The sequence below is a fragment of the Sesamum indicum genome, linkage group LG5 (assembly GCF_000512975.1).
Source record: "Sesamum indicum cultivar Zhongzhi No. 13 linkage group LG5, S_indicum_v1.0, whole genome shotgun sequence".
Classification (NCBI taxonomy): Eukaryota; Viridiplantae; Streptophyta; class Magnoliopsida; order Lamiales; family Pedaliaceae; genus Sesamum; species Sesamum indicum.
In genome coordinates this window covers 2,582,391-2,608,267 of record NC_026149.1, presented here as the reverse complement: position 1 = coordinate 2,608,267, position 25,877 = coordinate 2,582,391, and the positions used below count along the sequence as shown (strand labels likewise).

The 25,877-nt window shown below is 33.6% G+C and overlaps 3 protein-coding genes and 1 long non-coding RNA gene across 7 annotated transcripts in view; all 4 read left to right on the top strand.

Moving 5' to 3' along the window:
• LOC105161720 lies at positions 1,060 to 4,528 on the top strand. The gene is made up of 3 exons (XR_847794.2): positions 1,060 to 1,215; positions 2,020 to 2,246; positions 4,254 to 4,528. It is a non-coding gene; the product is annotated as an uncharacterized LOC105161720 (long non-coding RNA).
• Positions 5,892 to 9,784, top strand: LOC105161719 (polyubiquitin 3). The gene is made up of 4 exons (XM_011079511.2): positions 5,892 to 6,226; positions 6,327 to 6,794; positions 6,909 to 7,017; positions 8,661 to 9,784. Exons 3-4 carry the CDS (start codon positions 6,982 to 6,984, stop codon positions 9,627 to 9,629), a joined length of 1,005 nt encoding a protein of 334 aa, XP_011077813.1. The 5' UTR covers positions 5,892 to 6,226; positions 6,327 to 6,794; positions 6,909 to 6,981; the 3' UTR covers positions 9,630 to 9,784.
• LOC105161718 (nuclear transcription factor Y subunit A-10-like) lies at positions 18,511 to 22,814 on the top strand. 3 transcript variants are annotated; one of them, XM_011079509.2, is made up of 6 exons: positions 18,511 to 18,649; positions 18,962 to 19,286; positions 21,455 to 21,570; positions 21,941 to 22,009; positions 22,110 to 22,250; positions 22,331 to 22,814. In XM_011079509.2, exons 2-6 carry the CDS (start codon positions 19,001 to 19,003, stop codon positions 22,703 to 22,705), a joined length of 987 nt encoding a protein of 328 aa, XP_011077811.1. In that variant the 5' UTR covers positions 18,511 to 18,649; positions 18,962 to 19,000; the 3' UTR covers positions 22,706 to 22,814. The 3 variants fall into 3 exon arrangements, with proteins under 3 accessions (XP_011077811.1, XP_011077810.1, XP_020549354.1); XM_011079508.2 differs by having other exon boundaries at positions 21,443 to 21,570; XM_020693695.1 differs by having other exon boundaries at positions 18,570 to 18,705; positions 21,443 to 21,570.
• Positions 23,593 to 25,877, top strand: part of LOC105161717 (DExH-box ATP-dependent RNA helicase DExH1) — an 8,076-nt gene continuing 5,791 nt past the window's right edge. Inside the window, exons 1-5 of one of the 2 annotated variants that reach the window (XM_011079507.2) lie at positions 23,593 to 23,927; positions 24,425 to 24,570; positions 25,242 to 25,341; positions 25,445 to 25,660; positions 25,739 to 25,834. In XM_011079507.2, coding sequence (XP_011077809.1) covers positions 23,616 to 23,927; positions 24,425 to 24,570; positions 25,242 to 25,341; positions 25,445 to 25,660; positions 25,739 to 25,834 — 870 coding nt within the window. In that variant the 5' untranslated portion in view covers positions 23,593 to 23,615. Of the gene's footprint in view, positions 23,928 to 24,424; positions 24,571 to 25,237; positions 25,342 to 25,444; positions 25,661 to 25,738; positions 25,835 to 25,877 lie in introns of those variants that run through there. The other variant, XM_020693930.1, reaches the window with a different exon arrangement.

Here is a 25,877-nt window from a genome sequence, read left to right as displayed (position 1 = left end):
GCCAAGATGTGGTAACAAATCTTTTAAGATGATAGGTGTACAAGTAATATAAAAATAAACAATGAGATTGGCATCTAGACAACCGCTTTACCGTGTAGTGTATGATATTTTATTTCTGAAGTTAATAATAATAATAATAATAATAATAATAATAATAATAATAATAATAATTATAACAATAACACCAAAAGTCAAATGACTCAAATCAAAAACCCCTCTTTCTCTTTCTTTTCATCGTCTTCTTCCTTTTTCTTTCTTTCTCTCTCTCTTTCTCTTTCTACCTCCATTCTTTCCCCTCTCTTATTTCTTCCCCAAACATCTTCGAACCCTAGCCCCCCAAATTCACGGCAACAAGAAAAGCTCGTCGGCAGCGACGAGGTAATCCTTCTCTCTGTTGACACAAGGTTGCTTCTGCAATTGATTGGTGCAAAATATCCTAAAAATCTTATCTTACAAACTAAAATTTTAGAAGTTTTACAAACTAAAAATATTTGGAATTGCTTTTGCCAATATCACCAACGAAAAGTCCATTTTTGCTGTTTTGTTGTTGCTTGTTGTTGTTGGTTGTCGCTGCTGTTTTGTCGCTCGCGTTCGAGCTCGCAGCTCGAGCTCGAGCTCGTGAAATTGAACTCGAGTTCGAGCTCGAGCTCGAGCTCGAGAATAGAGTGTCGAGCTCGAGCTCGAGCTCAACCTCGGCGAGCTCGTCGAGCTCGAGCTTGAAGTTACAGAGTCGAGCTCGAGCTCGACAAAAATGGTCGAGCTCGACTCGTTGCCAGGCCTATATTATTCAATAATATAAGATGATAGTTATATCAATGTTATACTAACATTTATAAATATATAAATTTTACAGATTGTGAATATATATTAATTTCAACTATATCTATATAAAAATTTTATGATTTGATCTCATAATTTTAAATAATAATAATAATAATAATAATAATAATAATAATAATAATATAATAATAATAATAATATAATAATAATAATAATAATAATAATAATTATAACAATAACACCAAAAGTCAAATGACTCAAATCAAAAACCCCTCTTTCTCTTTCTTTTCATCGTCTTCTTCCTTTTTCTTTCTTTCTCTCTCTCTTTCTCTTTCTACCTCCATTCTTTCCCCTCTCTTATTTCTTCCCCAAACATCTTCGAACCCTAGCCCCCCAAATTCACGGCAACAAGAAAAGCTCGTCGACAGCGACGAGGTAATCCTTCTCTCTGTTACAAGGTTGCTTCTGCAATTGATTGGTGCAAAATATCCTAAAAATCTTATCTTACAAACTAAAATTTTAGAAGTTTTACAAACTAAAAATATTTGGAATTGCTTTTGCCAATATCACCAACGAAAAGTCCATTTTTGCTGTTCTGTTGTTGCTTGTTGCTGTTCTGTTGTTGGTTGTCACTGCTGTTTTGTCGCTCGCGTTCGAGCTCGGCAGCTCGAGCTCGAGCTCGTGAAATCGAACTCGAGTTCGAGCTCGAGGTCGAGCTCGAGAATAGAGTGTCGAGCTCGAGCTCGAGCTCAACCTGGGCGAGCTCGTCGAGCTCGAGCTCGAGCTCGAGCTTGAAGTTACAGAGTCGAGCTCGAGCTCGAGCTCGACAAAAATGGTCGAGCTCGACTCGTTTCCAGGGCTACCATTATTATGGGATGTACCCCACTTAAATGGATAACCATGAATCTTATATTATTATTAATAATACATTATTATCTGTCCGATTGAAACCATTACTAAGATCTCTATATTAGATTGAATTCACATTTAAATACATTATTAATTTTTAAAAAATTGTAAATAATTTACCTAATCTTATTTACATTCTATGTATTGCTATATAAAACTTTTATTCACTTCATATTTGGCTTTGTAAAATAATTGAATTTCTCGTCATAATTATAGAAGATATATCTGACATAAAACTTTTGTTGCATATTTAATTGTTTGCTTATGTTTGTGTGACTGATGAGGCTACTTTTTCATGTTGTGTCACCGGTTTATGTTTCATGGTTGTAGTTGCTCTCTGATTTAATTGAGTGCCGTGATATTTCTGAGATTACGGGCTGAGGTTTCGTCATTGCTTACGAGAGGAAGAGCTGATCTTTCGGCCGACCTCACCCCACCTGTATATATAAGGACAACTTCACAACCCGAATCCCCAATTCTATTCTCTCATCGATCTCTCCTCTTCTTCCTCATCAAATTTCTCCAAGTTCTCATCTCAACAGACGCGCTCCCCCAAGGTAAAACATATTTTCTCTTATTTCAATTGAAATTTATTCATTGGGCTGCTAGATGTTGTTTTCTCTTCGTGTCATTATACCGATTAAATCATAGTGGTTCATTGGTGGATGTTTTTGTCTATGTTTACACTGAGGGATCAGGGTGAGCGAATTTGCGATTTTTATTCTGATCTTGATTATTGTGTATAGCAATCTGGATCTTGATTCTTGATCGAATATTAGGGTTTCGTGGTTTGTTGATACGTTTGCGTGGTTTCATGATAAGGAGGCGAGTATTGCAGGCAGTGAAATTATCAAAATTACTTTTGGACTTATATTGTGATGATCGATTATGATTGCCAAGTATAACAATCCGAGTTATAATCAGTTTTGGATTCTTGTAATTGTGTTTGTAGAATTAGATTTGAATATTTGGTCAACTACTTTTGTAAAATTAATGATTACGTTAAGGTAATTTTTATAAAACCAATTACCATGAGAAGTCAAACATGTGAAACTCGGATGTTGTATAAATCTTTATCCCAAGATTGCGCTGAATTGCAAAGAGTTAAGAAATATAATTGATGTATGAGTGTTGAATCTGCATGATATTATGCAACTGATTGTTGAAGTTAGTTAGAGAGAATTTGCGCTATCCACCAGGATAAGGATCTGATTGTATACTATCTCTACTAGTATTTGGATGATGGGCATTGTTCTTTGATTTTGAGAAAGGATAATATTCCTTTTTTTACTCAGCAATATTATTATTTAGTTTTCAGCCCTCATTTTGTGAGGGAACCATTCTTGGTCTGACAAGTTGATGTAATATTGAAGTTGATGGGGAACCTTGGAAGTTTTTATCTCATCCCCTTTGATACAAAATGAAACCAGATAGTTTAATGTGGAAACAGTATCTGTTGGAATGTGGTCTATGCTTCACTTATTCTTGTTGTTTGTTCCTTTTATAGTTTATTTAACTCTGTGTGTGTGTTTTTCCGGGTGGGGGAGAGCATATCGGAGGTTTTTAATGTTTTGAAGATTTTGGGTTCACGAAGAAGCCATAAAATGTTGAAGCAAAATACTGGGAAACTCAAAAGGCCATGGGCGTTTTTAAGGCACATCAAAGTTGCAGTGGATATCCTACTACTGCTGGGAAAATACGCACACAATCATGCTGAAATAATTCTCCAGCAAAGTGTACAGCACATGGCAATGACTGGATGCTTTGCTGGGAAATATTGAAACATGATCGGTTGTTTATTTTCCCAATAGTTGGGGGATGTCCACTGCAATTTCGATGTGCCTTAAAAATGTCCATGGCCCTTGAGTTGCATAATTGTGTGCAAATCTTTGGCAAATTTTCTTGTATTTGTACTTAGTCATTAATGCAAGGTTGTAGTTTCTATAGTTTCCTTAAATGTATTTTTTATGAGCCTCAAGAGTGATAAAATCATAGGAAGTAGTTGCTTTTCTATATCTTTAATCAAGCTTTTTTTGACCATGTGGAAATGAAGCTCTAAAAAACAGTGTATGCGCCGTCCCATTCAGAGTCAAAGAGAGGAATAGGGTAAAGTGCTACTGATCTTATTTTCTATGAACTCCGAGCTATGAATTAGGAGCTAGATGTTAGAGTTAGCAGCTCTTAGTTCTGAGCTAGTAGTTTCTTTTGAGTTATTGAGCTTTGCAAATTTTGTGTTGTTTATATTCATGCCGTAATATGTGCATGTAACCCTAAAACTATATGGAACACGAGGACTTGAGTAGAGTAGCGTGAGAGTTAACTGATTGTGTGTAAACCAGAACGCATGGTGGACGAAAAAATTTGATGCAGCGAAAAACCATGTGAAAGTTGTACTTCCCTTGAAATTTCCAGTAGCTTGAGGATGCAATCTGCCAATGATATGCTATTTGGAGGGTTGGAAAATGCTATTTGTAAAATTTAAGAGCGGACTGTGCAAATTCGATGTAATTTAAGGGTGCGAAATGCTATTACCTAAAATTTGTCGATCTCATGCTCACGCACAGGGGTGTAATGAGACGGTCGGTGACTGAGTTTGCCGGAGTGATTAGCAGAGCACTGCTCGCCGTGTCCAATCAAACGCTACCAACGCGGCCATGGACACCGTCGCTAGAGCAAACCCTCCACCAACTCGGCTGCCGGGACTCACTGAGTCCGGTCCTTGTTGCCCGAGTTATCGACCCGTTCCTCCTCAATCATCACTCCCTCGCTTTTGGGTTCTTCAACTGGGCGTCTCAACAACCGGGGTTCTCCCATACTTCCGCCACTTATCAATCCGTTATCAAGTCCCTCTCCGTTTCCCGACCGTTCCTATTACCATTGCTATTTCAGTTTTAAGTTCGTGTCCCAAACTCAGAAAACGATTGCTAATACCATTACTAAAATAATTTTATATACGTGTTCCTAAATAAGACTGACCATTCCAATTAAAAAATAAATTTTTCTTGACAAATTTAATATTAGGAACGATTTTCATAGTTTGTAACAGTTGACGTCCCAAATGAAGTTCTTGCCTTATTCGTTCCTAAAATTTTTGTAATGCCATTTTTTAAGGATAGATTTCAAACCGTTCCAAAAATGATCCAAAAGAAGTTCGGGGTCCTGCAAACCACTCCAAACCGAAAAAAAATCGTTCCTAAACCCGCTCCAAGTCGGCCTTTTTTTATAGTCATAGTTCCTTAAGCTAGCTTGTAAAACTAGAGATCTTAGGGATCCCATCTCTTGTGCTATGATCGGATCCTAGATCTTGTGCTCCACCAACCACCTTTATGGATGGGATTTGGCTACAGCACATCACCACAATATAAAAAAAGACAGGATTTGGCACGGTCAGGGCAACCGTTCTAAACCCATTCCATCTTCGAACGGTCTTTGTAACACATAATGAATGGATATTGAAAGAAGATGTTATGATCTACAATTTCTTTGTTATAATTTTGGAATGGGCAAATCATCTAGCATGAGTTCCAAACAAACAGTTACAAAATTCGATCCAAATACCGTTACAAAATAGTAATGGTAAATGGTTGAAACTCTATTTGGAACATAATATTAGAATTAGGGAGGGTCTTGAGTTGACCATTCCTATATGTGTGACAATGGATGTCCAAAAGATGACAGTTCGAAAATGTATTCCAAAATGAGGTACAATTTGGAATGATTTTGGAACACCATTAATCAATTACGCGAAAAATCATTCCAAATTATTAGTTTTATTTAAGAGTAATATGTTTCAAAAATCATTCTGAAATTCAATAAAATTGGAACTATTTTTTTGTATTATTTCTTTATTATAACTGAGACTGTTCCAAATAAAATACAATGGTTGTATTTCAACGGTAAAAAAAATGTTTCAAAATCTAAATCAACGGCTATTTCTTAACAGCTAAATATGTGTGCTCTCTTCGTTTAATGTCACTATCTTCTTTCCTTCTTATTTTCTCTCTATTTCATCAATCCCTCTCGAATTTTTTTGATCTCTCACTATCCCACAAATATTTTTCTACTCTTGTTCGTTATGTCTCAAATTTATGTTGATATTTGGAGTCATTTTGATTAGGTAACAACTTTAACCCTTTATTTATCTATTGAATGTTTTTTGTAATTTTGTCAATTAACTTTAATGTTATACTAATATATAGTCCCATTTAACTTTGCTGAATTACTTGGCTGACATTGGAGAGCTTCCATTAGCCACTGAACACATACAATGCATTGCAGATAAGTCGCCCACACTGCTACATACTATTCAAACTGAATTAGCAGCGTCACTTTCATCATCATTAGAACCAGATTCAGCCGTTCGGTTGTCGAGGGAAATGGCCAAATTATCTATGCCTACTATAGTGTAGAGTCCTGGGGCTATCTTAATATCCAAATCCAATGAGTTGATGTCTTTAGATGGATACGCATAGTTCTTTGCTTCTGTTTCTTGAATTTGAGGCAGGAAAAAAACAGCTCAGTTGCACATACAACAGAGGTGACTCCAGCAGATGCAGGGTCTGCTGTCAATACTCTTGTCGCTGTCCCTTAAATTTTCATCTGTACCTTATGGTTCGTGGGATTGAATGCTGGTGCAGGATGGTTATGGCAATGATGCAGATGGAAGTGTGGCAGCAGAGAAGGAACTGGAGCTCTGGTGGGTCCGCTGGGTCCCAGTGAGGGCGAGAACAGAATCATCATTTCTTGATTTTCCAATGCTGAAGCTCTTGAGTTCGAGCAAAAATCTGAACTTTTGATCTTGAGTTCTAGGATTACCTCCACCTTTACAATGTGGTATCCTGGTACATTGAGTGAGGGTTTTCTGTTGAAAATGTGGGCAAAATTGAGAGAAATAATGAAAAAATGATGACGGAGATCATGTGGAGAAGATGACAGCCATGACCCATGTTCTTGGATCCAAAATCAGAGAAAAACTTTTCACTACCTTTTTTGGGGTGTAAAGTATCTCATATTACCTTTCTGCTTAAAACAAGTCAGGAACTAGAGAAGTTTGTTTCTGGATGGTATAACTGTTGCAGTAGAGAAGAAGGGCCTGTTTTATTCAAGTATGGTATTTTTTTCCTTTTAACTGTCAAAATAATGAATACTATTTGACCCTTCATTTGTTTCCTAATTAACACATTCTATGCATCGTGAATCTAAATCATTTTCCATCTCAGATTTACTGAAACTGGGTAGAGAAGACTTCTTTGAGGCCTGACATGGAAAGCAGGAATCGTTCGCTCTGGACAAATGGAGAGGAGAAAATCAGTAGACAAATGCATGCAGGTATGCTGTTTCCGGAATTTGTGTGTTCACTGCAAATTCTATCAGAGTAATTTTGTCTGAAATCTGTCTCTTATCAGTTGCTTGAATTGATGGATTGTATTGTTTGCAATATTCCAATGATATCAATATGATCATTTCTTATAGAGCATATTAAGCATTCATGTTTCTTTTACATTTAATAATCAAATTATAAAAGGTACAAATTTAAAAACTTAATATGCTACAAAATTAGGTTATTACAATCCACATGCAATCTGAAGTATTACTATGCTCATCACTAGCTCCCTTGTATTATGCTTCTGTGGATCAAACTGAAACATGAACTCATATGGATTAGCCATTTCCGTTTTCTTTTGAGAAAATTGGTTTGAGTGCATCATTATATAAAAAATGTTAACATCAAGAGTTAATTTAAAGTCAGCCACCAACCATTCAACCATCAACCATAAACATCTATTACAAAGTAGAAAAATAACTACTGTAGTACTGTGTAAAAAGTCATTGTTGATAGTAAAAATGATACACTACCATATTTTAATGGTACAACAGCCCCTATATTTCAAATTATAGTTTACTAATAAGAGCGCAGAGGTTGGCAATTTTTTGCCAATATGAATAATTATGGTTCTTGATTCTAATACAAATTATACGATTGTCAGACAAAATATTACGTCTCCACCATAAGAGGAAAATTGAATTGACATTCATATTAAGATAGAGATTTTGCTTAAATTTACATTTCTTTTTAATTGAAGATAATTAGGTATACTGTGTAGAAAATTTAATTGTGAATGCTTTTCTTCTTTTATTAAGGTTCTTTATGGAGACTGTTCGAGCTTAAAATTATATGTCGTACAGATAGCTATGAGCCCTACTGTGATACCAAGTGCAATATAAGTTCCATAGGACAATTTAAAGTCAGCACCAAATCATTCAGAAACAAAAAAATTCAGCACCAAGTTTTGCAATTATTTCAATTTCTGGCCCACTAATTTAAACAAGGAATATATTGGTCCTACAAAGTTTTGACTATTTCACGCGGAAAATTGATGATACATCATTCTGGAGAATATATTATTATATATTATAGTTTCGTGTTAAAGTACACGGATATCAGCAATCATAATTTAATACTTGCAAAAGCATAATTTCGGCTATAATAAATTCTCTATGTAAGAGAAGTCTTTTCTCAAGGAGGATTAAAGTTGATTTTCTAACGCCATAGGGACGTGAACTCGTACATCTCTTTCACCGAAACAATGTACCGCTGTTAGGCCACTTAATCGTCACCTGAAGGAAAGGTTAGGTTCATTAGAGCAAATATTGAGGTTATTAGAGATGCAACCACTAGAGTATTAGTTATTATGTAAGTTGAATTCTAGACTTTTAAATTCCTTCTTGTGATATTAGTAATATAATCCTATTATGATTCGTGTCTGAAACTTGTCAGAATTTTTTGTTCTTTAAGTAAATTGGTTATATTACATTTTACACATTAATTATTGATGGGATTTGAACTCATGATCTAATAGTTATGAGACTTTAATTTTGCCAACTAAACTAGATTTTATTGGCAAATTCATCTGAATGTAAGTCGTTGAGTTTTAGACTTCTGACTTTTAATTGTTCATGATCTGATTAAGAACCAAAAAGAGTCTACGCTCCACCTTGTCCTCCGTCTTCGTGGTGGGATGCAGATTTTTGTGAAAACCCTTACTGGGAAAACCATCACTCTTGAGGTTGAGAGCTCAGATACCATTGACAATGTCAAAGCAAAGATCCAGGACAAAGAGGGGATTCCGCCTGATCAGCAACGGCTAATATTTGCTGGGAAGCAACTTGAGGATGGGCGAACTCTTGCAGATTACAATATCCAGAAGGAATCTACACTCCACCTTGTCCTCAGGCTTCGTGGTGGGATGCAAATATTTGTGAAGACTCTTACTGGTAAAACTATTACCCTGGAAGTTGAAAGCTCAGACACAATTGACAATGTCAAAGCAAAAATTCAGGACAAGGAGGGGATTCCTCCAGACCAGCAGAGATTGATCTTTGCTGGCAAACAACTTGAGGATGGAAGGACCTTGGCAGATTACAATATTCAGAAGGAATCGACCCTCCATCTTGTGCTGCGATTGAGGGGTGGCATGCAGATTTTTGTCAAAACCTTGACTGGGAAGACCATTACATTAGAGGTTGAGAGTTCAGACACAATCGACAATGTCAAGGCCAAGATTCAGGATAAGGAAGGCATTCCTCCAGACCAACAGCGATTGATCTTTGCTGGTAAGCAGCTTGAAGATGGCAGGACTCTTGCTGATTATAATATTCAAAAAGAGTCTACTCTTCATCTAGTTTTGCGATTGAGAGGTGGGATGCAAATCTTTGTAAAGACTTTGACAGGGAAGACAATCACTTTGGAGGTGGAAAGCTCTGATACAATTGATAATGTGAAGGCAAAAATTCAGGACAAGGAAGGGATACCACCGGATCAGCAGCGGCTGATCTTTGCAGGGAAGCAGCTCGAAGATGGCCGTACCCTTGCAGATTATAACATCCAGAAAGAATCAACCCTTCACCTTGTTCTTCGCCTCCGGGGTGGTCATTTCTGAGGATAGAATGCTGTTTGATATGCAAACAATATACCTATGTTAATTTTCTGTTTGGTTTTCTATATTTCTGTTTCTAAACTACCTCTTTTCTGAAGACTAGCTTGTTTGGATTTTCTATGTAGTACTACAATAATAAAAGTTGTATTAAAGCTTTATTATTATGTTTTTTTTTGCATTTATTGTCTTTTTGGGAATATAAATTCAGGATTTGCGTGGCATCCCTTATGTTAGTTTTATGTATCTAATTTTCTTGGCACTTGTGCAGAATTCTTGAGAAATGCTGAATTAGTCTTAGTTGAAGCATGTTAACTAGCATATTGTATATACAGGCTGATGAGATTTGGTTGAGTAAATGTGTGTGTATTCTGTGATTGTTTTGTTGAATCTCCTTCTCTGGTGTTCTCAGTTTCCATGCGAAGCATTTGCTAGTTGCACATTGTACAGACAGTCATGTATGCATATTGTTAATAAGTGTACTTCACATGCTTGTTTGTCGCACCTCTTCTCTGTGACAGAAACATTAGAAATCGCAACTGAATTTGTTTCTTCTCCTACTGAAGAATATTCAAATATCACGAGGGAGAAGATGGAGAGGTTAACTTCCGGGAATGCACATGATCTGTTTGTCATCTGACGTTTCCTATCTCCTGGCTTATTGTGAAGCAACTATTTTGTGTCTTGTTTCTGGGTTTTGCTGAAATTATGATTATGGGTTTACTCCAATGAACATGAACTAAAGTGAGCAGGTGATGACAAAATGAATTTTCTTATTAATGATGTTGATGTCTAACATGTGATGTGGGCAAGTATGAAGAGCAGTGTGGTTGATATTGAATCTGTAGCTTTAATTTTGTTGTGCTCAGGTGAAACTGCTGGACATGTTCGCCTTAAATTGATGCTTCCTTTCTGTCACAGCCAGTTTGCCAGAGACAAACACTGATTTCCAGGTGTACTTTTCTTTTCCTCTACATGGAGTTTCTTATATTGATTGTGGTGGGCATGTTGTAAGCAAATAAACAAGAAATTATTGGATTTGGGAGAACGAACTTCTTTGAGGCTTCAAGATCAAGATAAATATTGAAGCCACCATAATAGAATATAATTGTCTTGAGCTATGAAAATACCTAAGGAGATAATTATTAGCTAAAATGGGAAAAGTTCAACTCCTTTAGCATGAATGCTTATCTACTTCTTTTCCTCCATGAGGAGGAACCTTGGCCCTTAAAGCTAAGAAAGGACAAGTTCCGAGTTTTGATTTAGCCATATTATTTATAAAATTTTGTTATACTTGTTATGTGTTTGTTAATCTTCTTGAATTGTATGTCAATCATATGATAAGTGTAAATTTATATCTTATGTGATTAATTTTAACTTTAGAAAATTATTTTGAGATGGAGTTGCAAAAGTTGATCTGAACATGGTTTATTACATACTACAAAATCCATTATGGACTTCTCGTAATTAACTTTTGGCAAATTGATTTATATGTGAGAAAATGACAAGACGTAAAAGTATTAGGATACTCAAATTCATTATAATTTAACAAAAGGTTTTAGTTCCGTGGCAAGCAATTGGACATTGAAGATGGGATTTTTGTTAAGGAGTAAGGGTTTGAAATCCCAAAGTTACATTTGTTGGATGATCTTTAACTATTTTGTTTACATTCTAATTAAAATTAGTTTCATCTCCATTTGTGGGATAAGGATATCTGTGATGCTAACAGGAAAAATAAAACTTACCTCTACTCCGACCAATTACACTCGAAGCTCTAATGATATTTGACTACCTAGTAGGTTGAAGATGAATTTAAAGTATCGTTGACGTGTAATTCCATCTAATAAATAAATATGTTGATTAGTCAATTTATGAAATTTTACGAACATCAGCAGAAAAAGTCGAATGATATTCATATTTATTTTAATTGATTTATTACAAATTTATTGCAGGTCATGCATTTTATTGGGATAGTTACCTATTCTTCCCGTGAGGTTTGGTGTAATTACACGTAAACTTTCTGTGGTTTGGGAAATAGCATTTGGAGGTTTGTTTTTTTTCTAGCAAATAAGTCTCTCCATTAATCAAAATTTATTGAATTTGTTAATATAATAAAAAAAATTGAATGAAAACTGATATTTAACCTTGATTAATATATTGCAGGCCAAACAATTTTTTTTCGACTAAACTACTCTTATAATGGTGAAAATATATTCCTCACATGTATTAATGCGTGAAGATATATGAATGTAATTTGATCATAAAAAGATTTGTTTGACCTGCAACAAATCAGTAATAAGTTAGCCGGCAATATAATTTGTTTTTAATTTTTTTGTTAATATCAACAAATTTGGTGAATTTTGACTAATGGAGAGACTATTTGTTATATGGAAGCAAACATCAGAGGTGTTAAATGTAGTTTTCAAACTACAAGAGGTTTACGTGTAATTATATTAAATTTTAAAGAAGGGAAGTTTAATTATCCTTTTTTTTTTTATTGGACTACTCTCGTATATTTCACACACTAATACTTGTGAGGAGATATGTACTTGTAATTAAATTAATTTATAAGGTAAATAGTATAATATATTCAATAGATTGCATTGTTTGGAATAGCACATCACACACTAATTGTTGGACGGAATTTATTAATAATGGATCTATTTATTGGACAGAAATGAACACCAAGAGTGGATTTGCTAATTGGACAAAATGAATACCAATAATAGCAAATGTAACTTTTTAGATCATTAATAATGTTCATGTAATTACATTGCAATATAGAGAAGAATCACACTTTAGTGAAGAATCATATAATTATCCCGTATTTGAATTTGTGTTATATTATCAATATTTATATGAGTAGAAAAGGGAGCACCACTTGCTCAATTGCTGGTCCCCCCACTCTGATATTGTGGTACGTAGTGTTGGCTGAGATCTTAATAGTGCATTACAAATTAACAGCCACCATATGTATTGCTATTTTAATATCAAGATTTTATCACAATTGAGGAATATAAAGATAAAAGCCAATGTACACTTCTCCTACTCGCCGTGGCCATCGCTGTCGATCATTGTACATGCATCAACTCAATCCAATCACATCACTATTTGTTAACGATGTGTGATCATTTTTAGGTTAGCGGATCTGAATTGATTGTAAAGTTGGTGCAAAGCTATAAATGCATGGGAATGTGTTTTGCATATTATGAATAGTTCTATGACTATATCGATATCTCAATAAATGAAATAATACATCATTATGGCAAAGAATAGAGTGATAATTAAAATAAATTTACAGAAAGTGGGATAAATTAATACCGACACGTCTAGTGAGGTTCGGGTAAATAATTTCAAATTTGTTCATGAAACTTTAATTTTAGTTTTGAAATTGTATAAGACACCATTGGTATAAACACATTAATATCTAACGGGACCAAATTCCATATTTTGGGAGTGAAAACTAACCATTGTACACAAGCGGTATCTTGCAAAATTTACGGGGTGTTGGCTAAATTTATCTAAAAAGTCTTATTTAAAATTTCAAAGCTTATTTATTCGAGTGTTTGTTATAATAAGCTCTTCATATAATAATAATGGATGAAAAAGTCGTCAAATTGTAAGAATCTAAAATCATATAAATAGATAATTTTATTTCAGGGACAAAATGCCAATTATGTGAAGGGTATAAGTGAAAATACTGACAAAATTATGAGTGATATTTTTTTACCGAATGTCAAAATTGAAGAGCTTATAAGATGTTTCGAAAAAAGTTGGTGAAAGTTAACTTTTTCTTAAAAATCCTATAAAATTCAAAATATATTATTTTAATTAAAATTTTATAAACTTCCAAAGAAAAATGTCAAATAATGTTTAAAAATTTTATAAGTTTTCAAACTTCTTATAAGATATTAAGTTTGGACAAACATCTTGAACAAAAAACAATTTGTATCTATCTCTTTGACCCTTAGGGTGAGAATTGTTGAAAAGTGAGGCCGGAAATCCAGGAAATTGGTGCAACTAGCTCGCAAGGTTCACTTCTCCATAATCACATATTAAAATAGAGACAATAATGGATTGATGACATGTTGGGTGATGTTAATTACCATGCAGGTTGTAATTAATTAAATATTAGTTTTTCACAAGCAGTTTGCATAAGCATATAAAAATTTTTTTAGTGTGAGATGATAAGCAAAAAAATTGTTAAAAGAATACATATAATTATAAATTATAATAAATATGGAAAAGTAATGTGAAAGAAAAATATAAAGTAATAGGTGATTAAGAGAAAAAAATATATAATATGAATTATTAAAAAATATTGAAATTACTAATTTGATCAAATTTTTTCAAAGGATAAAAAATAAAATAAAGGATGAATTTGAATTTTCAAAAATTGGTACGATAATTTTTTTTTTATAATATTATAAATGTTGAAATTGATGTTTTTTCTTTTCCTTAAAAAGGTCCAGATGAGTCCAATGAAGTGTTGGGTGCCTACCATTTCCAAAGCTTAATCAAGACAACAAATTGTCTTGCTTGCTCATCTCTTCTCTGATCTGGATTGCAAATTCATCTCCTTCAGTTTTAGTACAAAATGAAAACATGGGGAAGACCCTAATTGTTATGCTTTCCACCATCTACTCCACTTGGGCTTTTGACACGTGTCATGCCCCATTACCTTTTTTTTAAATAAATAAAACAGTAATTACATAATTACATCAATTTTTGAATAAATTGAGCATTAATTGAACAATACATCGATTCAATCAGTATATTAATATAACTAATTACGAATTATAAAATAACAAATTACAATAGATTCATATAAAAATGAGGCAATCATCCACACATGCAATGGGACTTGAACTTATTACTTGGGCAAAATATTTTTTTAGTCCCATAAAATAAGGGTAGAATTTTTTTAGTACTGTACCTGTGGCAGGTGACGCTTTTGGTTCCATAAAACACAAAATCATGTTATGTTATTCTCAAAAAATGTGATTTTGGGCCTTTTTAGTCCCAAAACTACGTCTTTTTAGTTTCAAATGCATTTTTAGTTCCAAAACCACAACACACAAGACTTTTGGGAACTAAAAATACGTGATTATGAGTTTTATTGGATAAAAGCGACACCTACCAAAGTTGTGGTACTAAAATGAATTATACCCTTATTTTATGGGACTAAAAAAATATTTTACCTCTATAACCTCGAACTAAATCACGAGAATCTCAACCTTAATCACAGTAATAATTAGGGATCATTGGTGTCACGCCCCATTACCTAATTAGTGGTCAATTACTTTGTAATTTTGCAATAAAGTGAGCAACTAAAGTACCCCTAAATGGTTCAATAAAGGCTTTAAAAGAGAAATAAAGAGTAGAGTGAAAAAGGAGTTTGGACCACCAAAACCGAGCAATAACAAGGAAAGATACAAATAATAATTACTGTGCTTTTCTTTGTTATTATCTCCATTTTTTATTTTTTATTTTTAAGAAACGATAATCAGATAATTATATCAATATTTTAATAAAATTGAGCATTTGAGCAATACTTCAGTTCAATTAGTACATGAAATACCCACATATCATGCAGGACTCGAAACTATGATCACTTATTTGATCGTGAAATCTCAATCTCAACCTCAACCATTAGGATAAAATATTATTAATAATAATCACTTAATTTTTTTCAATGATTATCATGTCGTAATTTTTATAAGCTTCTAGAATGCTCACTCGTATTTTAGTAATACATTAAAAAATATTACTTTAATTTTCACAGTTCGATTCGAGGACGGTATTTGTACTTATAAAACTAAAAAAGAATGTGTATTTATATTGGATAAATATGGAGAAATGAATTGAGTAATGAATGTTTAGGGCAGCTAAGATGGAACATTGGCATTCAAAAGTTTTTGGAGAAGTTGATGGCTTGGCTGCTACGTACAATTGTCTGGCAATAATCATCTTTGTTTTTTTGGTTAAAAGGTATGCAAATGCAATAACAATTATTTATTAGAAAACTTTTTACACTGACATCTTAGGCACTTTTTGGGCCATGTAGCATCAATACACCCGCGCCTACCTACGACCTAATAATCAACCACTATGGATTATTGTTGTTGTGAAAATAAGTCTTAAAAAAAAATATATATATATATTATATTTTTTTTTCATTCGAATTATATTTTTTTTAAATGTTGTTATTAATTTATCATCTTAATTTTACAAAATTTGTAAGTTATCTATCATATATGGCCATGTTTCTGTTAGAAAAAAAACATCTCATCAAATATCGTACTACCCTTAAACAATACGTGTGCATTGCATATGTTGTTTTTCCGATAGAAAATCTGACTGAAAAGTAGTTATATATGATAACTTGTAAATTTCGCAAAGTTGGGATAATAAGTTAACACGATCTATAATGTTAAGTACTTATGTTAAAATTTACTAAGTTGCCCTAGAATTATATAATTGTGCTAAAGGAAAAGACAGGGAGAAACCTGAGTCAAGAGTTGAGCGGTAATCAAACAATCGAAACAACTTTTTTGAAGCCAAACGTTCAATAACACTTATTTTAAATTTTTCTAAGGAATAATTACATATTTCTTTTCCGAGCTTTGGTTGAATTGTATGTAGATATTTTATAGTTAGAAAAATTACATCTCGTACTTCTGATGGTTATTTTTGTTTAATAAATAGATCCCTCTATTTTAATCAAAATTTACCAAATTTACTGATGCATATTAGCAATGGATGATAGAATTTTATTGAAATGAATGCTCGTCTGTGATGATAGGACTCGTTATTGTCACGAGTCTGAATAATCATATCTCTTCTATTTATACTTTTTATTTTGATTTGTATTGCAAATTGAATCAACATAGAGTTTCTAAAGATTATTAAAAAAGTTACATATATTTCTTACTATTGATTATTAAATACATTAAAATATGTAATTTTCATTTAATTGATTATTATGGTTACAGGTAATATAGTTTAGCTTGTCATTAACTAATTAATTAATTAATTAATTAATTGCAGTAGATTAGTTCGTGTCGTGTCTGCCCACTAACTATAAATAGACGTACGGAATTTCAAATTCAAAGTCAACGTTTTTATGTAAATTAAATTACTAAGTCTAATTTTATGACTTATAATTAAGTATTGTAAAGAATACAATTAAAAGTATAATATTAATTATATTTTTTATATAATTGATTTGTTTTAATTTTTATTAATTACGAATATCTCCCTATAGTTTAAAAAATTAGAAATACACTATTATATTTGATAAAACATGTAATCTTTGGTTGCAGATCTGGAATTGACAATTTTGTCTTATTATATGTGAGTGTGTCTGTGCATTTAAATTGAACTAGGCAAATAAATTTTTTTAGAAAATACTATCCACTTAGTTCATAAAAATATTTTTAGATTTTTAGTAAAAAATAAATAAAAAATTACAATTTATAGTCAACACTAGCTCAACAAGAACATTTTTGTTAGTTCACCATAAAAATGAATGGAACCAAACTGAGATAAATGAATTGGGCTAATTGTTTGATGGGTGTTAAAACCAGAAAGTACTGATAATTTTTCAGACGAGAGGGCATTTATAATTATATCAAACCTCGTAACAACTCATTACAACTTATACACTTAATTTAAAAATAGGAATATGGTTGTATCATATAAATTCGCATGGTAATATGATAATTTATCTTTTCTGCTAATTATTTTATTATAATTTTTATTTTAATTATAATAATTAATCATAATAAAAAATTAATTTTTTTTAATTTTGGTGACAAATGATCATAATTGAAAATAGATTAATTTTATAAAAAAATTAAAAAAAAAAGACCACCATCTTTTTTCACGTAAAAAAAACTATTGTGACTTTTGACACTAATGATAATTTATTTTTTCTTACTATAGTTTTTATTTCTTTAATTTTCATGTGAAGGCTGATTTTTTAATCTTTCTATTAAGGAGTAATTGAGAATGAGTTGGAAAAGCAACAAATGCTAATTTGGGAAAATATTAAATTAACTCCACGGTAAGTTATATTATATATATTTCTATTTTAATTATTATTAATCTATTTAATTTTGTGGCCGTGGATTGCACTATCCTCCAAAACCTTTTTAACTAATCAATAATTGTCATCTTGCGACGCGTGTCCACTGAAATATACTTTTCTTTACTATTTTTTTTTTGTGAAAATTACCTTTTTTCTAATTTTATTATTAGGGTACTAATTGAGAATGAGTCGAGAAAGCAACAATTGCACCAAAGTTGCACTAAAACAAACAATTGGCATAAAGTGTTATTATTATTATTTTATATAAAATATTGATTAATTAAACAAATTAAAAAATAAATTCACAAGAAACATACAAATAATAAATTACCATCAAAACGGATTGTACATGCACTTATGAAATATTTTTAATTAATAAATAATTACTATTAGGGTGGAACGATAATGTCAACTAAAGTACATCAATACCCATATATTGATGAGACTCAAATCCATGACTTCTTGATCAAATTTATGGAACTCAAATATACAATCTGTTAATTATAATGTATTAATTTGGATTACATGTATTTTTTGGGTGAGAATGATGATTTTCAACGAAAATAAATAAAAATAAAAATTAAAAAGACACAATCAAAATATTACCCTAAAAAGTTAAAAGATGAAAATGTTAATCCACTTAAATTAGAGAACCAAAAATGCATTTAATCCTAATTTTACTATTTCAGTAATTTTTTTTTTCATTGGCAATTAAAAAACAATCAATTAATTATGCACACGAGTGAAAAGGAAAAACACTAACATAAAACAAATATTTTATTGGGCACTAAAAATTTGGGATCTCTATTATACATACGCCTTCTTGGGCTCTCCCTCTCTCCCCCCTCTCCCTCTCTCTCTCTCTCTCCTCTCTCTCTCTCTCTCTCTCGCTCGCTCTCGGCGGCTGCTGTTTGAAATCGTACCGACACTTTTGGTATTTGTTCTCCTTCTTGTTACGGCTGTGGTCTCTTTAATTTCCTTCTAAGCTTGGTACCATTTCTTAATTTTCCACACACTTTCAAAATACATGTTTTTTCATAATATATACATATATGTATATATATATATATATTCACTCTTCTCTTTATCTTCTTCTTTTCCTTTCTTGTGTTGATTCACCCCATTTGTGAGTATATATATATATATATATGTGTGTGTGTGTGTGTGTGTATTTTTATATTCAGACACTGTTAGGGCTTGTAGCTAGGTAGATCAAAATCGTTAAAGCGAGAATTATGGCACGCAGGTCCAGAAGAAAAAACGTTCTTTTTCTTGAACCTGAAAAATGTCGACCATGCATAGTGTATTCTTCAAAGAACAAGAAGGGATTGCCCTGAATGACAGTAACGCGCCACCGTCGGAAGTCGCGTGTTGGAATCTTGGGCTGGGATCTCAGCCAGCAGCGGCGGCGGGGGGGGCTTATAGTTACGGCGATGCTTTTATCCAGTCAAAGCTTGCAGCAGCTGTGCTGGAACTTTCTGCTGGTGGGAATCAGTTCAATGTGGGAAAGGTTTCTGAAGATCTGCAAGCCCTGGGAAAGGGAGATTCTACTCACTTCACTCTTTTCTCTGGTAATACTTTCTCAAACTATATACACAACTCTTAATTTATTTATTTATTTATATTCCTTTTTTTGGTTGGAAAAAAAAGCCTTTTATGTCTTTTTTCTATTTTATTTTGGAGAATAATGGTCACTAACAATTAGGTATATGAATAAATAAACAAATAGTGTTTTCAGAAATTTTTTTATTCAAATTAGGTTTTGTAAAATTCAACCATCACACAATAAATATAATACACTTGTCAAATAATTAATCGTCACTTTTCTTAAACTATACATTAATCACATAACAAATATATTAGAAACTTGTCATGTTTGGTCACATGAAATTTGAATTTGAATTTGAATTTTCCTTTTTTTCCCACTAAGTTTTGTTATGGAGAGAGCTAGAGTTTGGCCACAAGGGTTCCCCCTCCCCCCCTTCCTTTAAGATAAATTGTTTATCTTGTTAAGAATTATGCAATTAAAGGTGGATTTATGCATCGACCAACCCTAGATATATATTAAGTTCTTTTATTTTGAAATGAGATATAGTCATTTTGTGTCACTTTTTACTTGGAAAATATTTATGTAAAGTAGGTTTGATCAGATCAAATTAATTTCATATCAAGTTTACGTATACTTATCATATATTTGTCATTTTTTTGAAATTCTTTCTTTTTTTACATTAATTGTTTCACTTACCATATGATTACTTCAAATTTGATCAAATTAGATGCAGACTAAAATGATTCAACTGTTAAATGCTTATGTGATTGGGTGGTGTCCAATCTGATCGATTGGCACAAAAATTTCATACATTACAAATCATTATATATATAAAAGTACTCTTTGCATCCCATTCCATTTCTTTTGGCTACGTTTTGTGGTTGGCTTGGAATTTCTTGTAGTTGCTGAAATTTGAATCACCAAATTCACAGCTTGACAATCACTTGAATTTTTTATTACTATGTAGGAAAAGTTTTGTTGAAATTAAATTCGATGAAACTGAACTAATCACGTAAAAGTGTAATAAATTATTCTCCGTGAGCCGTACGTACATGTTGAATAACAAAAATACCTGCAACATATTAAATTTAAATAGCAAAAGAGAACGTGATGCGAATAGTAGGTCAAGTCCCTGTCTTATGCATTAAGTTTTAATTTTTCGATTGCAAAATAAGATGCAAAAAACACACATAAATATATTTTTGATTGAACTATATATTTGCTCTTTTTGTACATTTTATGTGGTATAAACTGAAAGGTTTTCACTCTAATTCTACGCACAATATTTTGTACTTCATATTGCTTGGAATCGATAATTTCGTATGATACGTTCTATATATAAGACATCATATGGATGATAAAAAGTGAATGGTAGAAAAATCTCAATGGAAATTTTGTGATACTTAAATATATATTTGATACTTTAATTCAGAACATTTCATTTTCAAAGAAAAATTTTATTACACTGAGAGTTAATAAATTAAATGATAAGATATACTTGATATAAGGTTTAGGATGCATATTTACACCTTAAAATTTTTTATCCAGATCAGATTTGGTCGAATCAAACCAATCACAAAGCGAGTATGATATGCTTATTATGTGATTGGTCACTTTCTTAAACTGTACACCAATTAAACTACGGTGTTGGTCCGATCCAACATATAATTACCTTATTCGTGGTGATGTGTTCCAAGAATTTGTTATTTCTTGGGAAATGAATCCCACCAAAAAAAAAAAAGCATGTTATAAACACTACTTTGAGTATAATTTCAAAATTTAATCCTTTTGAGTGAAAAGTTCTTAAAACCATGCAGTAATGAAAAAAGAATTCTTGATTATTAACCAATATTATTTTACTTTCATGCATACTTTTTATCCTATTTGTGATCGAATGTGTATGTTAATCCTATTATGTCGAATTTATAGCTAGCTATTAATTTATTCTTTACGGACAGTGAGAGAGCCTGTACTTCGTACCATAATTTAGAAAAGTGACTAGTAGTAGTGTCAGATATGATTGGTTTGATTAATCAAAGCTGATTACATTAAAAATATTTCACTTTGAATTTACGATGAATCACATCTTGCCAAACTACGTACGACATGAATTTTTTGCATGTATGTTTATGCTCAAAACTAAGATTTAGGACGCCGGTTAACACACATATTAAACAGATTATGATTTAGGTGATTCCAGAATTGCTGAAAACGGGGCCAAAAATCTGCAGACTCTCTCCTCATTCCAACCCTATCCCACCATGGACTATCAAGTCCCTTTCAAGCTTGGATTCGGCCAACCAATGGTAAAACACTCTTCACATATTCCGTAAGAAAAATGCAATTTTAGTCCTACAATTTAGGGGGTGTGATATTTTTTAATTGATTTGCACAATTTAACCTTATAATTTTAAAATTTTGATAATTTTAATCATTTTTTTGGCGAAAATTGCATGTGATATACACATGATGCAATAAAATTGGGATTACGATGGAAAAGGACTAAACTCTCCAAATATTTAAAGTTACATGCATGGCTAAATTGAAAAAAGTCGTGCAGGATAAAAATATTACTACTAAATTACAGGACTAAAATTGCATGTTTTTCGTGTATTCCAATGATGAACATGATCCTTCACCTATACTAGATGCAATCTGTTTCTTGAAATTGCACAGATTTGTGGACAATATCCTTATGCAGAGCATTGCTATGGCCTCTATTCAACTTACGGAACTCAAATTGCGGTTTGTGCTTATCTTCCTCTTCTTCTGCTTAAAATGTGTGATTCATTATAACTAGTGAATCAAAAACAGGGAGTTTCCTCTCTCAATAATGTCTTTCCAGGGCCGGATGATGCTACCGTTGAACATGGCTAGCGATGGTGCCCCGATTTTCGTTAATGCCAAGCAGTACAATGCTATCATGAGGCGCAGAAAGGCGCGTGCAAAGGCAGAATTACAGAACAAACTGCTCAAACGTCGCAAGGTAGAGCGAATACGGCTGAACATGATGCATCTGATTGATTTACATGCAATTTTGATTATATTTCTTCTTATGCTCCTCAGCCGTATCTGCACCTGTCGCGCCATCTCCATGCAATGAGGCGTCCTAGAGGCAGTGGCGGCCGGTTCCTCAACACGAAGACGATCATGAAACGAACTGATAAGGAAGAGAAGCAGCAGCCACAACGAACTGAGTCACAGATATTTGAAGTGCTGCAATCTGATGGAGCTGGGATTAATTCAAAGGGGCTGGCGAATGTGATCAGTGGATGCATTAGTCCAGCCGGCTCTGAGGTGACCAGTCAGCTGTTCTCCACTGCAACCATGATCCGCCGGTTTCAGATTAATCATCTGAACGCGTCGTTTCAGCCCGTCCGGGATTTGGCGAATACCGGGCTTGGGATCACTCTGGATGCTGGCAATTACCTGAAAGTCTGATGACGGCAACTGGTGGGGTTGGTATCCTGTGTTGTTGGCACCACCCCATCAGGCGATCTCTTCGGGGCAATTCATTCTTGGCTAATGATCTCCAACGACCTACAACTCGTTGAAGGTCGAAAAACGATACGTATGTAGACGTATAGATATACGTATACATATGTATCCATTGGCATGTTTGCGATTAGGTACTTTGTGTATGGCCTAATGCAGTCGACGCCAACTGTGAAGAATTCTCTAGTGAGTATCATGATGTGGTGTGTTTTTGTTCTGCATAATAATGTCTGAAGAAGTTGGATTCCTGATTCCAGTTTGTGATGTTGCGCTTGTTGAAATATGGAAAGGTGGTGATGTCTTCAGCTGTGAGCATTCTTCAGCTCGTGTTATATATGGAGTGACATGTCTTAGAGTCGTGTATTCAATGTGAGTAACATGTCCTGAAGTCGTGTAGAAAACGTGTGCGTTTTAGGGATTCAGTAATGGAGATTGGATAATCTTGAGGTTCTTGTATAAGAATGTCTCTAGTAATTATTGAATAATATTCTCTACTTTGTTTCGTAGTTATAAGTGAAACAATGCGCTCTCATTTTTCATCTTAAAAACTTTTCGTTACAATATTTCATTTTCTTAAATTATGAACAAAACGAAGGCGGAAATACATACACTGGGGTCTTCTCAGGAAGGCCCGAGATGAGTTAGGCATCTTATGGGCAGTGCGCTATTGAGGCCCAATAATATGCCCTTACGTATTTGTAATGGGCCTTATAGGTGGAAACGGTAAACTAAGCCCAATAATTTTACTGAGGCCCGCCTTCGACTCAGTAACATGCGACAAAAATAAACGTGGCTAGTTTAATAGCAACTATTGTGCCCAACGACGTCTCATTGATTGGCAAAACTCGCACTTTAAATGTCGCACCTTCTACTTCATAACCCCTTGCGCCATTACTGTTTCTCCCCACTCGCTCAGTTTCGCCTTCCGCTCACATCCTTCGTGCACCTTCAGTTTATCGGCAATCGGAGCTTGTTTAAAAGAAATTTTTGTCGGATCTCGACCTCAACATCCATGTCTAACCGCCCCAATTATCAAGGAGGCCGTCGCGGCGGCGGAGGCCGCGGAGGGGGACGCGGCGGCGGCAGAGGTGGAGGTCGTGGAGGCGGAGAGCAGCGCTGGTGGGATCCTGTTTGGAGAGCCGAACGTCTGCGGCAGAAAGCGGCTGAGGTACTCTTTGAATTTCTTGTTTGTGAAAAGCTGCAACCTTGGTAGTTTGTTGATTTTGGAAGAGAGAGAGACAGAAGTTTCTCCAAGCTTTATTTTAAAAATAGGGTGTAGATTGTGAGTAGGAGCGATTTTTGATACAAGAGAAGCAAGATATTTTATTTGAAGGATGGAGTTGTTTACTTACGGAGAAAGGTAAAGATTTATGCATGAAATGCTTCTGGAGAACCTGGTAGGGAGAGAAAGAAGTAAAGAACATTTGATTCGTCTCGTTAAAACAATTTACTATTTTTGAAGCTGGAATTGCATTCTGTTGGTGTCTATTGAAACGAAGTATCAAGAGCAATGTCAAGGCTGGCTGCTTGAAACCAACGAAGTAGAATTCCTCTACAAGTCCTATAGCTCAGAAGAAGTTATAATGTTCAACTATCTAATATACATCTGAAAAAAATTATGCTTGTCCAATTCGGCATATCATGAAACTTTTTGCTTGTCTGTAGATTGAGGTGATGGACCAGAATGAATGGTGGGGAAAAATGGAACAAATGAAGAGAGGAGGGGAGCAGGAGCTGATCATAAAGCGAAACTTCAGTAGAGATGATCAGCAAATCTTGGCTGATATGGCTTATCAGCTGGGTTTATACTTGTAAGTTTCTTTATCTCCTAGATACTGTTCTAATTTCAGTGAAGAATTGTGGTAACTACATGTCTCTTACAATCATTTTGTGCTCTGACCATCATCTTCTAAATTTTGTGGTTACACAAAACTTTGACAACATTAATTGTCTTGCTGCCTCAGCAGGATGTTTCGGACAATGGAATTGATTCAGTTTGAACTTTTGGTTAAACTAATTTGAAAGCAGATATTGGATATAGGAATGTTTTCAAGTGTTTGCGTTTAGATCTGATTAATTAAATTTAGTTCAATGGTTTATGCTGTTTCGGCACATGCATAAGCATAATAAAATAACAAGGAATTAAAAAGTTGCCTTTTTAGAATAACATGCTTTGGCACTTGGCAGTTAATTATATAGATAGAAGTTGCACAGCATAATTTGCAAATTCAAATCAAGCATTTACAGACATGTGCTTTATCAATTAGTTTGATGTGGTAAGATATAAAGTTTAAATCAACCACTCATATCAATGTGCTTGGCCAGTTGATTTGTACGGATATATATAGAACAATGCTTCTTGTTGAAGAATTTGTTCATTCAATCTTGTACTTGGAGAATGTCTTTGTTTCTTATGAAAGCAGCTATTATGTATTCTTTCCTGACAATATGATCATATGGTTGTTTATTTGTGGAAAGAAAGCCATGCATATAATAAGGGGAAGGCGCTGGTTGTGAGCAAAGTTCCATTGCCTAATTATCGTGCAGATCTTGATGAAAGGCATGGGTCCATGCAGAAAGAGGTACTTTGCGCTACTATTAGATTAGAGGGAAAAAATTAAGTATGTCAGTTTGGTTATGTTGCTTATGGCATTATGTGAGTTCTCCTTTTGGACAATATTTCAGATCAAAATGTCCACGGAGATTGAGAAAAGAGTTGGAAATTTATTGAACAGTTCCAATGGGACATCATCTGTCGAGACTGGCTCTTCTAGGTCCTCTGAGACTGAAGCATTACAATCCAAACCAGTTGAAATCGGCAGAGGGGCATCGCTATTGGAGATAGATACTGCATCCGAAGGACTTAATATGGAACTGAAACAAAAACAGGAAAAGATGAGGGTATATGACCGGATCTCAGGAAATTCTCTGGTTGTTTTCTGGAAATACTCATGAAATACTTGGCTTCTTGACTTGTAGGAAACTGATAATGTAAAGGCAATGCTAGAATTTAGAGAAAAGCTGCCAGCATTTAAACTGAAATCAGAATTCTTGAAAGCTGTAGCAGCAAATCAGGTATGAACTGTGATATTTTATTCTTTATTATTCATTATTTTAT